Genomic DNA, 15,966 nt, shown 5'->3' with positions numbered 1-15,966 from the left:
CCCCCAAGCCAGGGGCGATTTCTGAGCACTTAGCCAGAAGTAACCCCTGAGCACCAAATGGGTGTGGCCCAAAAAACAAAAACAACGAAAAAAGAAATCAGGTTCCAAATTTCTCAGCACCAGAGATGCTTTTATTTATAACTTATATTCTGCTAATTATAAAAGTTTCTAATATATTCAGTAAGTGCCAAGCTTTGCTGAGTTCAAAATTAAATATCTTTAACTATATGGTGAACATAGTTCATGAATTCCAAAACAGTCACATCATCCAAGAATGAGCCAAAATATTTGAAAGCATACTTTTCTGAGAAAAAACAGGGTATATACATTATAATGAAACGTGGAAAGGAGTTTTAGGAGATACATTTCTTCAAACTTATAAGGTTCTAAGTTCTTCGCTCTTTGCATTTCTCTTTTTAGGTAGCGGTTTGTTTATTTTTACTTTTTTGGGTCTCACTCAGTGACATTCAGGGGTTACTCCTGGCTATGTGCTCAAAAATCACTTTTGGCTTGGGGGACCATATGGGACATTGAGGAATTGAACTGAAGTCTGTTTTAGGTCAATGCATGCAAGGCAAACACCCTACTACTTGTGCCACCACTCTGGCCCTTCTTTAGGTAGCTTTTATACTAAAAGTTTTTCTACCACCTTTGAATCTACTGAAAACTAACAAGCATTCTTGCACTGAACTTTGAGGTTAAGGTTTTTCAATTTAATTTCTTTTCTTCTGTTCCTATTTTAGGTGGAAGAATAGACAGAACAAGTATTTTACAGTAAGGTGGGGATAATATGGACTGATCTTGTATATGAGAAAGAATGGAATAAGAAAAACATTTAATAATAATGAAAAAGAAAGAAAGAGATGGGGCCAGAGAGATAGCATGGAGGTAAGGCATTTGCCTTTCATGCAGAAGGATGGTGGTTCGAATCCCGGAATCCCATATGGTCCCCTGTGCTTGGCAGGGGTGATTTCTGAGCATAGAGCCAGAAGTAACCCCTGAGCAGTGCCGGGTGTGACCCAAAAACAACAACAACAACAACAACAAAACAAAAAAAAAAGAAAGAAAGAGATGAAGGGAAAGGAAGGAAGGGAGGAAAGGAAGGGAGGGTGAAATAGAGGGAGGAAGGAATGAAGGAAGAAAGGAAGGAGGAAAGAAGATGGATAGATGGATAAATGGATGGATGGATGGATGGATGGATGGATGGATGGATGGATGGATGGATGGATGGATGGATGGATACAGAACACTTGCCTTATAGTCACCTTGGGGTTAGATGCCCAGAGGCAAACAGATGTTATTGTTAGTCAACCAAGTAGATTAAAAGAGAAAACATTCAGATGTTTTATAAATTCTGTGGCTTGAACTTTACATGTTTTAGAGGTTTAGAGAAAAGGGAAACTGATGATAGACTTGCAGGTTTGGTAAAACTTAGGTCTCTTCTGCAAAGATCTGTGATTTGGGGGAATCCTTCCATATGTGAAGAATCTAGTTAGGATAGAATAAGTTAGGCAGTGATGTGGAATAAATAATCAGGGAGCTGAAGTTAGTTTCAATAAGCCAGGATCAACTACTGAAAAGTCTCAACATTTAGTCTTTGTTTTTGAGGTGATTACATTAGAAAATTAGAGCACACAGTCAATTTTATACAGGTTGATATCAAGTAAAGAAGCAAACAACAAGTTTTCCTAAGATAGTGGAGAAGCAGTGAACCTGAGATTGCCTTTAAGATAGGGGTGAGAGGGGCTGGAGAGATAGCATGGAGGTAAGGCGTTTGCCTTTCGTGCAGGAGGTCATCGGTTCAAATCCCAGCGTCCCATATGGTCCTCCGTGCCTGCCAGGAGCAATTTCTGAGCCTGGAGCCAGGAATAACCCCTGAGCACTGCCGGGTGTGATCCAAAAAAAAAAAAAAAAAAAAAAGATAGGGGTGAGAGTGGGGCACCACACAGGATAATGTGGGCTTGTCCTAGGGCAGGGACTGGAGCTTTGGAAATTCAGGGAGAATAAATACTGCTGGTCTATGGGATCATTGAGATGGCCTGACTCAGTGCGAGGCGTTTACCATGTAATAAAAAGGAGAAGTCAGGCAAGAGTCTATCTTCGAGTGTTCAGGGAATGGCAGGAGATTGGAAAAGTATGAGGTATTAAAACAGATAGTATCAGGTACTAAATAAGATAAAACACTAAAATAGAAATTATGACATTAAAAATTTAAGCGTTGTGAAATATTTTAAGAACATAGGTTAAAAACAGTTAAAAAAAAAAGAAAGAGCAAATATGATAAGTTCCTGTTTAGAAGAGAATATGGAAGTCAACAATAGATGAGGTCTTTCATTTTTATAACTCTCAGACACAAAAGAGAAAAGAGCTGGAAGTTACAGCTCACCTCATGAAGCTCACCACAAACAGGGATGAGTTTAGTTAGAGAAATAACTACGTTTTGAACTATCCTAATAATGGGAATGTACGAGGGAAATAGAAAGCCTGTCTAGAGTACAGGCGGGGGTTGGGTGGGGAGGAGGGAGATTTGGGACATTGATGATGGGAATGTTGCACTGGTGATGGGTGGTGTTCGTTACATGACTGAAACCCAAACACAATCATGTATGTAATAAAGTTGTTTAAATAAAAACAAAAACAAAAACAAAAAAACCAATAGATGAGGTGAAAACAGTAACAGTAAGTGTGAGAAGGAAAGTTGAAAAAGGTGATTCCATGCTTTCTTTTGTTCCTATTACAAGTGGAATACTGGTGAGAATGCTTTCCTGGGATGTGTTGTAGGTGGCTCAGATATTGAAAGCAACATATGCAAGGCATCTTATGTACAATGAAAACAAAACATTCAACAGCACTACTAACTCTATCAAATAAGCAAAGTTGGTAAAAAAAAATCATGTAAATGATAAAGAAAACGTCCTGTCTGATATTCCAATTTTACCTCTGATGTATGATTTCGGTGGTGAGGCACTGTTGTACGCAAAGTGAGTCAACACAGATGTATCTCGGGAAAAACAAAGTAATACCTGGGTGTGACATTGGGGGGGGGAGGGAAGAAAAGACAACAAACAATTAGCTCTGTTTTATAACGTCCATCTTTCATTCTTTCATTCATTCATTCATCTCAATTTCCTGTTTGGTAAGCCTGGAGGGAGAAGCTTTTGAGTCCTCGCCGTGAGACGAGCGCCCTCTATGGGCACAATGTCGCCAGTGGGCATCAAAGTGGGTAGCCAAAGGCTCACGCAGATTTCTCACCAAAAATTCTCACCTGCACCTTGAACAAGAGCAGACGCTGAATTCTGCTAACTAATCAGCTGATCAAAGCATTGTTTTGCACTCGGAAAAGTGAAACTCTTGGGGGGAAACATTAACAAAGGAGAAATGTAGTGGTGGCAGGAGGCCAGGAAAGGGTGGGCGTACAGAGCAATTTGGAAAGTGGTGCAAACTGGAACTAGCTGTACAGGCTGGCTGCAGCAGCAGTTGGGCAAGTCAGGATGGGAAGGAAGGGAATAAAAGGCTCCCCATATTTGGAAGGACAGCAGCAACGTCGGGTAAGAGGCAGTCATGTATAGGTTAAAAGCTGGATGTCCTGCCCAGTAGGATTCACCCTAAGGATAGAAACAGGCGAGAAAGCCAGGACCTAACTCCCTCTGGGCAATGGGAGGAACGGGGTGGTTGGCACTGCTGCAGAATGAGGAAGCAGGAGGATCCCCTGGGAGGCCAGCTGGTAGCAGGAACTTGTGAGGAGGAGTATTGAAAGACCAAGGCCATGTCGCTGAGAGAAGGCAGAGGACCTAGCGCCCACAACAGTTGGCTGGGCTAGAATAGCAGGAGCGCAGGGCAGGGACTGTGCTGAGTGGCAGGCCATAGGCTCCTTACTAACAAAATGGGTACGTGTCACTTGGAAGCGTCTGTCCAGAAGCTGCAAACACGAGGGCAATGGAGCAGAAGCATCTCCCCATAGGGCCACCCTGTGTGCCTGATTCTGGTTTCTCTATCCACCGGAGCTCTGGGGCAGGGTTCTACCTCAGTCTAACTGGGACAAACATGGCTTATCATTTTCAGTTAGGTTTGTGTGTCACCCATTGCAATATACCCATCCTGTTCCCCCAAACAAGGGACATTCACTTAACATTATGGTAGATTTCATTGTGGTAAGACCCTCAATTCATCTGGACTTACTTTGTTTTGTCTGAGCCCCACATCTGGTGATGCTTGGGAAGTTACTCCTGGCTCTATGCTCCTAGTGGGGTTTGGTGAACTCTCTGTGGTGTCAGAGATCGAACCTGGGTCACCTGTGTTGGTACCTTACGCCCCTTTATAGTTTCTTTAGACCCTACAGAGCATTTCCTAATGTTTAGTGGAGCTGGGACCAGATGAGTCTTTTCGATCATTCAAGTTGCCTGGCTCTTTAATTTTTAACTATTTTAAATTTTCATTTCTGATATTAAAAGAGTGAACAATTCATACCTTGGGTAAATGGCTATTTAATCAAAAGCTTGTAAATTCTAAACATTTTCAATTAATGTCCTTTGGCTTTTATATATCTATACTTGGTAATGATTTTTTGTCCTTAATGTATGCTCCAACCTAGTTTACTCATCTTATCCACTGGCTAGAAATTTCAAGATATTTTACATTCTTTGTTCTCTTTAGTGTGAATATCTTAGTATTTCAATATTAAGGAATAATAAATTACTTTAAGATGGCAAATATTAGTTTCATAGAAAAGTTTCTATGTCAAAAAAATATGCTCTCCAGTGTTAATGCAAAAAAAGTACAAGAGGACCATAGCTGTTTGGATATAGTTGGCATCACTGTGCACTGTATAACTAACAAAACCATTTAAAATAATCATTATATCATAATTACTTTATTTAAGCACCATGGTTACGAAATTGTCCATGTTTGAGTTTCAGTCATATAATGTACACTACCCTTCACCAGTGCATGTTTCTCATCATCTGCCTCTTGGCAGACATTTTCTCCCCCTCCTCTCTCTCTCTCTCTCTCTCTCTCTATCTCTCTCTCTCTCTCTCTTTCTCTCTCTCTCTCTCTCCATTGACACTGTAGTTTGCACTACTGTTAATTAGTATGTATCACGCATGACTTTATCCCTTGTTAACAACTCGTTTTTGTCCAGAGTGATCAGTTCCAACTATTATTGTCAAAGTGGGCCTTTCTATACCCTAACTACATTGCTTCACTATTTGTGGCAAGCTTCCACCATGGTCTGGTCTTTAGGCCCTCTTCTCTATTTTTTCTGGATATAATTATCATACGGAGTTTTTTTTATACCCTATAAATGAGTTTATTTTATTGTCTATACCTCCTCTCTTTCTGACTCATCACTCAGCACAATAATAATGATAATTTTATAAATACTTTATAAAATACTTATACATAAAGCAAGTATATTACATAGTGCAAAAATACATTTTATGTTGTCATTGGAGAGGGAGGGGGGCTCAGGCCACACACAGTGGTGCTCAGGGGGCTATTTATAGCTCTGTGTATAGCAGTGACTCTTGGTTTCCAGAGGATATGGGGTGCTGGAGATTTGAATTGGGATCAGCTACATATAAAGCAAGTGCCTTACTCCCAGTACTATCATTCTGATTCTGATTCTGGTCTCCGTTTTTATCACAATTTAAATAAACATGTTATTAAATATAGAATTAAATGTATTCTGGGCATCTATTGACATGACCATAATATTTCAGAATGAGATCTAATACACGCATGTTAGTAGTTTGAGCTATACCTACATAATGGCTCAGTATTTGTATATAGTGAAACGATCATAATCATGCAATTTTTAAACCTCTACATATGATGATCATTTTCCAAGAATTGAGCAAAACCAATAGCTTCTAAAAATGAAATCTATGCAAAGTTAACAAGCCATTAAATAGTGATCACCTCTCTTATTAAACCTGCTTGTACCCGTGCTAAGCAGTTACAGCACACCAGATGCTCACATTCTAATCCCAGAACCTATGGAGATGCTACCTTACATGATAAATGGAATGTTACAGATGTGCTTGAAAATCTTTAGGTACAATTATCCTGAACTATCTCATGAGATCCAACGTAATCACAGGATTCCTTATAAATAAGAGAAAGGCAGTAGGAACAAAGTCAGAGAGTTTTGTTCTCTGTTGGCTCTACAGAAGGCAGAGGTGGCCACAAGCCAAGAAAAACAGGTTTACTCTGGAAAAGTCCAAGGAATATATCTTTCCCTAATACCTTGATTTTTAGCTCAGTAAAACCTAACTTAACTCATTATCTTTAAAACTTTTATAAAATATTTGTTATAAGTTAACTTCTAAATAAAATATTTGTTATAAGCCAACACATTTTGTGATCAATAGAGTAGCATTATTAAAATACTTGGCAATACATCAAGGGATGGATAGCTCAGAGCACTGAATGCTTCATTTGTATGTAGGAGGCTTGGATTAGATGGTCCTCTGTGGATCACTGAGAGTGACCCCTGGACCACTGAGCTAGGAGTAATCTAAAGCACTACTGGTTACAGCTCCCAAATAAAAAATGAAAAAATGATAAAATACAAATAATAATAATACAATTATTAACATCTAATACAACAATGAAAAAAAAGTGGTCTCCACTTCAACATACCTTCCTGCCACTTCCTAGGAAAAACAGTATTTAATGGCATGTTTGCACTCACTTTCCCACAGCATGTGGTGGGAACATGGTAATGTCAGAAGCAGCTCTGTGTTTAAATATATCCCCCCTGAGAGTTCTTGCTGCCCTAAGGAAGATGAGATATCTGAGACTACCCTAGAGGAGCACTGGGTGACTCTAAGGTGATAATGCCAGGGGTAGAATGACACCATGTCCTGTGTGCAATCCTGCCATACATGCAAAGAGCTCCAATTTTTATTTTAACACTGAGCTGTTTAACTTCTGAGGCTCCGATCTTGAATCTGTAAGGAAGTGACAGTTCATTTGTAACTGTGTTAGAAAATGTGATTATATGAAGATGACTTTCAATTAAATTAGCTAGAGAATGTAACTTGAATTACTAACTGAAAATTGAACTTTCTCAGGATGAGGTTATACATGGTAATGATTTCCTTTATCTGGAAGAACTGTAGAAAATTGGATGTGCAAATGTGTACTATGATTTAATGTTTAAGTCTGAATCATGATTTATGATTTTACCTAAATGCCTAGAGTTGCCGAAGATTTGTACCTGGGACTACAGCTTACTCCAGTCTCTTGAAAATATATCTGTGGTTAATGTTTCTGAGAAAAAGGTATTTTATGTTGTATACAGCACACCCATAACCCCAAATGATCCTCTGAATCCCACAAGAAGCAAGTCCTGAGTATAGTTAGGTGTGACTCCTGAACAAAGTTGGCTGCAGCCCCCCAATCAGAAGAAAATAAAAGAAATGAAGATAATCAATTCAAATGCGATGATCTTGCATTTTTATCTAAACCACTTTTGAATCTTTTTTTTTTTGTTGTTTGTTTTTTGGGCCACACCCGGCGGTGCTCAGAGGTTACTCCTGGCTGTCTGCTCAGAAATAGCTCCTGGCAGGCACGGGGGACCATATGGGACACCGGGATTCGAACCAACCACCTTAGGTCCTGGATCGGCTGCTTGCAAGGCAAACGCTGCTGTGCTATCTCTCTGGGCCCACTTTTGAATCTTTTTAATGATAATTTCTCAGGAATGACTTAGAAATCCTCTTCAAATTTTTATAAATTCCTGGGCAGTTGTGGCCACAGGGCTCTAAATATAGACAGACCTGGTTTGGGGTAGTGATAGTTGCACGAAGCTGTACTCTAAGTCTTGTCTTCATCTGTAAAATGTGAATAAGTTGCTCCATGAAGTATTATAAGAATTAATTATAAAGTGCCAAGATATCCAGAGTAGAGTCTGCTCCCTAATAAACTCTCCATAAATAAATGCTAAAAATAGTGCTCATAACCTCACTTGTAATGACAGAACAAAGTGAGAGAGAAAAAATTGTTTCTGGATCTGTTTCTTGCTTGCATATGAATTCCTTTCCTATCAATTTTTTTTAGACTTTTTGCTTTGGGATTCCATCTGGGGATGCTCAAAGTTTATTCCTGGCTGTGCTAGGGGACCAAATATGGTGCTGGGAATGGAATCTAGGTCAGTTGCATTCAGGAAAAGTACCCTACCTGCTATCCTCTCTTCCCAGGCGCTTGCTGTTTTGTTTTATGGGCCACACCCGGTGACACTCAGGGGTAACTCCTGGCTCTGCACTCAGAAATCACCCCTGGCAGGCTTGGGGACCATATGGGATCCAGGGATCAAAGCTGGGTCAGGCGTGTGCAAGGCAAACACTCTACCCACTGTGCTATCCCTCAGGCCCCTCTTGTCTTGTTACATTTTTATGGGGGAAAAAACAGAAAAAAATTTCTCCCTTCTCTCTTCCCCTGAATTCCAAACTAAACATTTTTCTTGTGTTTCTTCTCTTAATTCCTAGTATCATCATGTTTAAAGGTCCAGTCATTCTTGATTCTCCCATGTATTTCAACCTTGATTTATATGCAGTTACCTAAATTCTCCTGATCCTGCATTTTATAGCCCCTTATTTCTGTCTTTTTTTTCCCCTTTTTTCTGACTAGCACTTACTAAACACTTACAAAATGGTAGGCACTGTTACAGGGACTGAGAATATAACTATGAATAAAAGACCGCCAAATAACTATTCTTATAACATTAATATATTTTCATGAAGGAATATAGGGGAATAAAAAGAAAAAACTATATTATATGCCATATGGTGTTCAATGATATGGAGGATAAGAATGCCTGTGCACACCGTGGGCAGTTAATGGGAAAAGTATTCGATGATAGATATGACCATAAAGTAAATCTGGTGTCATGAGTTTTAGCTCAAGAATACTTCTCTGGGAGCAGATAGGCATGCCAGGAGTTAAAAGGAAAGGTCTTGAAAGAGATACAGAATTGAGAGCTGTCACGGTATAGATAGTATTTCAAGTTGTAAGACTAGATGAGACTACCAAGGGCAAGGTGCAGGGGAAATACACTTCAAGAATCTCAGGGTCCTCCAGAAGTAGGACATGGAGATGAGGAGAACCAGAAGAAATGGGGGGAATGCCCGCAGAAGGAAATGCAAAGCACAATGTTCAAGCTGCCAGGTGAAGAAAGAAAGCCAAGGGAAAAACATTATTAGAGTACCTGGCTAAACAGAAAATAAAAGAAGTGGGAACTGATCATTGGACTCAATAATGAAGTCACTCTAGGGCCTTTGGTGGAGCACTTGGGCAAAACTTCTGAATAAGGAAGAGGGGGAAAAAGTGAAAGTAATATTTACAAAATATTTTTGTTTTGTTTTGTTTTGGGGTTATACTTAGTTTTACTCCTGGCTCCATTCTCAGGAATCACACTTGGCAGGCTCAGGGGACCATATAGGGTGTCAGGGATCTAATCCAGGCCAGCTGCATGCAAAGCAATGCCCTAACTGCTGTACTATTTCTCGAGCTCAATATCCACAAATCTTTTCAAGGTGTTTTGTTGAATAAGGGACAGAAGACTGGAATAGTAGATGCAAAGGATATGGAATGAAGAATACTTTTTGGTTTTGTTTCTTTTGTTTTTGTCTTTCAAATACGATTATTTTTATTTTTATTTTTTTGGTGTTTGGGTCACACCCAGCGATGCTCAGGGGTTACTCCTGGCTGCCTGCTCAGAAATAGCTCCTGGCAGGCACGGGGGACCATATGAGACACCGGGATTCGAACCAACCACCTTAGGTCCTGGATCAGCTGCTTGCAAGGCAAAACACCGCTGTGCTATCTCTCCGGGCCCCAGATATTATTTTTATATTGATAGCTGTGACCCAACAGAGAAAAATTGACAATGGAAAAGACTTAACAAGTACACTATCTTGTAGTATCAAGAGGAAATGAACTTTGTGTTTGAGCAGATATTTTTTAGAATACACATTCAGGGACTGTAAATGTAAAGCAAACCAGCAAGGCAGTTTAACAAGGATAAATGCAGAGGAGGAAGGGGTAATCTAATGGTGAGAGAATGAGTGCGTTTTCAAAACTCTTAAGTATTTTAATTCAGAAACAGGACTCAGTCATCAGCTGGAAGAAGAGATGAAAATAGAACCAAGGGACAAAACAAAGAACTCAAGAACAAAGAACTCATGAATTTAAGTAAGCAATTATATCTGTATGCCTCTTTCAAGTTACGTTGAATTGCACACTGCAATCACAGAATTGGTGGGCAGCATACTTAATCAGAGTAAAGACTTTTCTGATAATTGTCACTGAAAAGTAGGTGAAGGGCATGAAATGGCCGCAACTCAAAAGAAAGTAATTATAACGTGGAGCATGGAATCGACATCTTTCACATGCATACCCTCTTGTTCATTCACTGAGGCCATGCTCCATGTGGCATGCCCTGACTGTTAAAGCTATTCACTGTAGTTCTAAACTCATTTATCCTCATCAAATCACTAATGTCATAGGACAACAAATAGACACACAGAATATGAAAAGACCAGAGACCAGATAGAAAACATTGTAAAGGGATTAAAGAGAGAGTACAGTGGGTAAGGCATTTGCCTTCCACACAAACTGACCAGGGTTCAATCCCCAGCATCCAATATGGTACCCCAAGCACTGACAGGAGTAATTCCTGAGTACACAGAGCCAGGAGTAACCCTGAGCACCACTGGGGTTATTCCCGGGGTTGTGAGCACCACAACCACAAGCAAACAAACAAAAACCAAACCAAAAAAATCTCTTGCTATAGTCAAATTATCGTTCACAAAGAAGTACATTCACTGAAGCATTAATCTCTGAATCAACATACAGAAGCAACCAATGGACTGTAAATGGACATATTAAAGAGGATGTGGTAGATATACAAATATACACAGACACTTACAAATATATACACTTTCTTCTGGAATTTTGCATTTGCAAATATAGCTGAAAGACATGAGAGGTGCTGGCTAGCTGCCTTTCCTGTGTAGATTTTTATCTGGAAGCTTCCATCATGCTGACCAGAGAGGAGAGGGATAAATGTATCATGGCTCAAGTTTATAGATGGCTCATAGTGGAATTGAATAGCTAACTGGAAAATAAATAAAAATTTTATTTGTGCTTAAATGTAACTTTCCAGTGTCTTTTAGAATTTTTTAAATTTTATTTCATATAAAATTTTATTTAAAAAGTTAACAATATTATTGCCTATTACATATAGTGTGGCTGTACTATGCCTACCACCGGAGTGCCAACATCCTTCCACCATTATCTTCTTCAGATCCACCCCCCCCATCCTCAGATCACCGATCTACTAACCATAACTCAGTGTTGTTTTTATTGGGAATCAGCTAATCCCTTGCTTGGCTTCTTTTATAATTTGGTGGAGTGAGCTCATTTGATGTTTGTCTTTGTTTTTCTGACTCCCTTCACCCAAAACTGATTTCCTCCAATTCCGTCCATGTTGCAGCAAACTGCCAAGAATTTATCTTCTCACGTGGTTGAATTGTGTGAGAAATATAGCATTTCTTTACCCATTCACATGTTGCTGGGCACTGTGGTAGTTTCTAGATCCTGGCTATTGTATATGTCTAGTATTGCCATGAACACAGGCGTGTCCATGTCCTTTGGGGTAAATGCTTTAAATGCTTTTGTGTTCCTGGAGTAGTTATCCAAACAGAAGCTTTTTGGTTTTTTGTTTTGGGGCCACACCCGGTGATGCTCAGGGGTTACTCCTGGCTGTGAACTCGAAAACTGCTCCTGTCTTGGGAGATTATATGGGATGCCGGGAGGATCTAACTGTGGTCTGTCCTAGGTTAGCACATGCAAGGCAGATGCCCTATCACATGTGTCACTGCTCTGGCCCCAGAAGCTCTACATTCTTAACATTTTGAGATGTCTTCAAACCATTTTCCAGAGTCTGATTCAAACAGTCCCACCAGCAATGGAGCAGAGCCCCCTTAATTAATTTATTCATTCATTTATTTATTTATTAAGCCACATCCCACCAGCACTCATTGTTTCTGATAATTTTGATAAATACACCATTCTTGCTGGTTGAGGCTGTTGTTTTTTTTGACTGAAATCTCCTTGATAACCAGTGATGAATGCTTTTCATATGCTTGGTTGACCATATTTATGTTATCTCTGCAGAACTCTTTATCTCCTCTACCCCTTTTTTTGAAGTTTTTATGTTGAGATTTGAGAGTGCTTTAGATATTGTGGATATTTTTGATGTATGAGTAATTTTTCCCCATTTTACACCCCATAATTTTCATAGTGCAGAAAACTTCTAGTTTGATGCAGTCTCATTTGTTTATTTCTGCTTTTTTTTCTTTGCCAGCGAGTTTACATCTTCCTTTAGAAGATTCTTCTGAGAATGAAACTTTAGAGAGCTCTACCTAAGGCCTTTACTTCATTTTCTTACATGAGGCCCTCAGTCTTCCTAGAACTATTTGTTGAAGAGTTTCTTCTTACTCCACTTCATGCACCTAGACTTTGTTGTAAATCCAAAGACCATACATTGGATGGTTTATGTCTGGTTTTCAATTATACTCCATTCATAAGAGAATCTTTCTTTATTCTAATATCAAGCCGTTTTAATCACCATTGCTTTAGAAAAGATAAAACTCTGGGAATGCTAAAAACAACAACAACAACAAAAAACAAACAAACAAACAAAAAACCCAAAACCCACAAAAACCTCTGGAAATGCAATGACAATGACTCTTTTTTGTTTTTTCCCTAGGACCATTTTGGCTATTATGGGAGTTTCATCATTCATATAAATTTTTTATTTCATAATAATCAATCTAGTTTTGTTTGGAGTCCATATCCAGTATTGCTCAAAGCTGAATCCTGGCTCTGCACTCATTAATTAACCCTGATATTGCTTAGGGGGGGAATGCTATGTTGTGCAAGGGATTAACCTTGGGTTGGCTGTATGCAAGGCTAGCGCCCACCCCACTGTTGTTCTGGTTTAGCTCCTCCAAATAAATTTTATTAGTATTTATTCTATGCCCTTAACAATACCATGGAAATTATATTGCATTTGTAAATTACTTTGGGTAAGGCGATCAGTTTAATAATGTTGATTCTTTAAATCCATAAACAGAAATATGTCTTCATTTTCTGGGATCTTCTGTTATTTTCATGACATAATTTTACTGAATAGCTTTTTACCTTATTTATAAAATTTATTCATATTTGAGATTTTTTAACACAAAAATAAATGAAACATGTAATTTTTCTCTCCTACAATATGTTAATATATGCAACAGATTTTTTTTTTTTTTTTTTGGTATTTGGGCCACACCCGGCGGTGCTCAGGGGTTACTCCTGGCTGTCTGCTCAGAAATTGCTCCTGGCAGGCACGGGGGACCATATGGGACACCGGGATTCGAACCAACCACCTTTGGTCCTGGATCGGCTGCTTGCAAGGCAAACACCGCTGTGCTATCTCTCCGGGCCCTGCAACAGATTTTTTAGCCCACTACCTACTCTACATTTTATGTCTATGTTTGTTAAAGTTTATTTTGCATTGAGGTATCAGTTTTAAGTAATATTAAAATCATTATTTTACAGCTGCAGAGCAATATACCAGTACCTCCAGTAACAATTCCAGTTCTCTGGGAGGTTTTAAAAACAGTCTTTAGATTTTTCTATATGCTATATCAAGTCACTTGAAAATAGTGTTAGTTTGGCTTTTTATTTGCCAATCTGAATTTCTTTGATCTGTTTCTTTCTGACTGCTGTAGTAATTTCTAATACTAGGCTTAATATTGTTTAATGTGGACATATCTTTGTCTTGTACCTGACTTTAGAGCAAAAAGTTTTAGTTAAATATTTGTTTTTAAAATACTTTACCAATGATTTTTCTGCTAAGTATAGGTCTGTGCAGTTCCTTTTGCATTCTGAAGGGTTAATTTTTACTTAAGTGCAGAACTTATCAATAAACTAATAAATTATGATGAAGCAGTAACTTTATCTGCATGTTCAATTTTTGTTTAATACAAAGATTAGGTATCAAATTTAAATAGCTACAAAAGTCAAATTTGATACGATTTTGTAAATTCAACTCTTAATAACTATAATAAAGAATAAAATTTTAAATCTACTATATATTTGTAATAATTATACATTTAAAATTATAAAAAAGTTGTTAAATGAACATGCTTTAAAATCATTAAAATGTTTTTAAATTTTAAAACATTATTTCTTGATCCTTTGAAACTCCAATTTTATAATCACATTTTATGAGATATTTAGACACTGGAGATTACTTTAAATTCTTTTTTTTAGCCCATATCTAGTGGTGCTCAGAAATTACTCCTGGTTCTGCATTTAGGGAATAGTCATTCCTGGCGGTGCTTAGACACAACATGGGATGCCAGGGATTAAACCCAGGTTGCAAGGCATTTGCAAGGCAAATGCCCTCCCCACTGTGCTATTGCTCTGTGCTTGTTTTTCTTTGAGGTGCACGCGCACACACACACACACACACACACACACACACACACACACACACACACACGAGTTCACTGTACTGCTGGTAGAAAATAAAATTCTGGCAATTCAAATATCTGAGCCTGATTTGCATTTAATTGTTTATTTTTATTGTTGTAGGGATACACATTCGGAGACCATACTTGGGGACCACCAGGGCTATAGCTGTTAGTACTTGGGACAGAGGAGCCCATGTGGTACTGGAATTAAACCAAGAACATTTAATTAAGAAGAAATTATTATATATTATCAATATTTTATCCATAATATTTACATAGACAGTCACTCAAAATCAAATATATTGTGTAACATTAGAAAAATGAACAACTACGCAATCCTTTATATATTATATATTTTCTATTTATGATCAAATGTTTTTATTTTAACAGACCTGAAAACATCTAAAAAGGGATCCAGAGATCTACAGCTGTCAGGTATAAAATGATCACAGTAATCTTAACACTGAGAACTAATTTCAAATATTTAAAACATTTGAAATGTTTCAACATTTAAATTATTTAAAATACTTCAAACATTTATTGTAGGAAAGTGCATGTAAAATACTTTCATACAACACACTACATTTGGTATTTCATACTAAATACATTTAAATACTAAACATATTGGGATGTCTTAAATATGAATCTGACTTAAATGAATCCAATTTAAGAAGCTGCCTTTATCTCCCTAGATTGTCATAAATTCAATGACAAGGAGTCATACATGTACTCACTGGAACTTTCTCCCATCTGATTCCCCACTGTTAAATGAAAGTTAACTTTGTCCAACGGGGGAAAGTAAGTTAAAAAAAAAGCTTATACCAAACAGGAAATGGAATTCGTTTTTAAAAAACAAAACATGGCTTAAATTTCAGGAACGCATACTTAACAATAAAGATTTCTCCTGAAATATTAAGAGTTAGAGAACTTAAAACAGGGTAATGGGGCTGGAGAGACAATGTAGAGATCTAGGTACTTTCCTTGGATGCAGTCAGTCCTGGCTCAATCCCTGACACTGCATGCTCCCTTGACCATACCTTGCAAAGCATGCCTGAGCACAGAGCACCACCAGTTGCAATGCTCCTCACCCCTGAATGAACAATTTATTTTCAACTTACCTGATATAAATAATCTTCAAAAACAAAATAATAATCATCATTGCTTGCGGTCAACTTCACATCCTATAATTAAAAGAGAATATTGGAAAGAATTTAAGTGATTATTATATCTGTAATCTTTAGTATTTAGAAACAATTCCACAATGATTTTATATTATTTTTAAAATGATTATAAGCCATATGTATGACCAGAGTACATGTCACCCGCAACTCCCCTCTTGTGATAGGGACTTTCATGCTAGTTGTGTTACGAGGGTTGTTTGGGCCTATGGAGAAGCCTGGTTCTCTTTTGCGCATGTTACTCTTTCTTTTTC

At 38.1% G+C, this 15,966-nt stretch overlaps 1 protein-coding gene across 1 annotated transcript in view; it reads right to left on the bottom strand.

The window, feature by feature from the left end:
* TBC1D19 (TBC1 domain family member 19) overlaps positions 1–15,966 on the bottom strand; it is a 186,461-nt gene that overhangs the window by 28,036 nt on the left and 142,459 nt on the right. The window contains exons 13-14 of the mRNA XM_049790236.1: positions 15,653–15,715; positions 2,939–3,023 (exon numbers count right to left, since the gene is read on the bottom strand). Coding sequence (XP_049646193.1) covers positions 2,939–3,023; positions 15,653–15,715 — 148 coding nt within the window. The remainder of the gene's footprint in view (positions 1–2,938; positions 3,024–15,652; positions 15,716–15,966) is intronic.

The sequence above is a fragment of the Suncus etruscus genome, chromosome 16 (assembly GCF_024139225.1).
Source record: "Suncus etruscus isolate mSunEtr1 chromosome 16, mSunEtr1.pri.cur, whole genome shotgun sequence".
NCBI classification, from domain to species: Eukaryota; Metazoa; Chordata; class Mammalia; order Eulipotyphla; family Soricidae; genus Suncus; species Suncus etruscus.
Note: the sequence above shows the minus strand (reverse complement) of the source record. Positions and strands in the feature narration are given on the sequence as shown.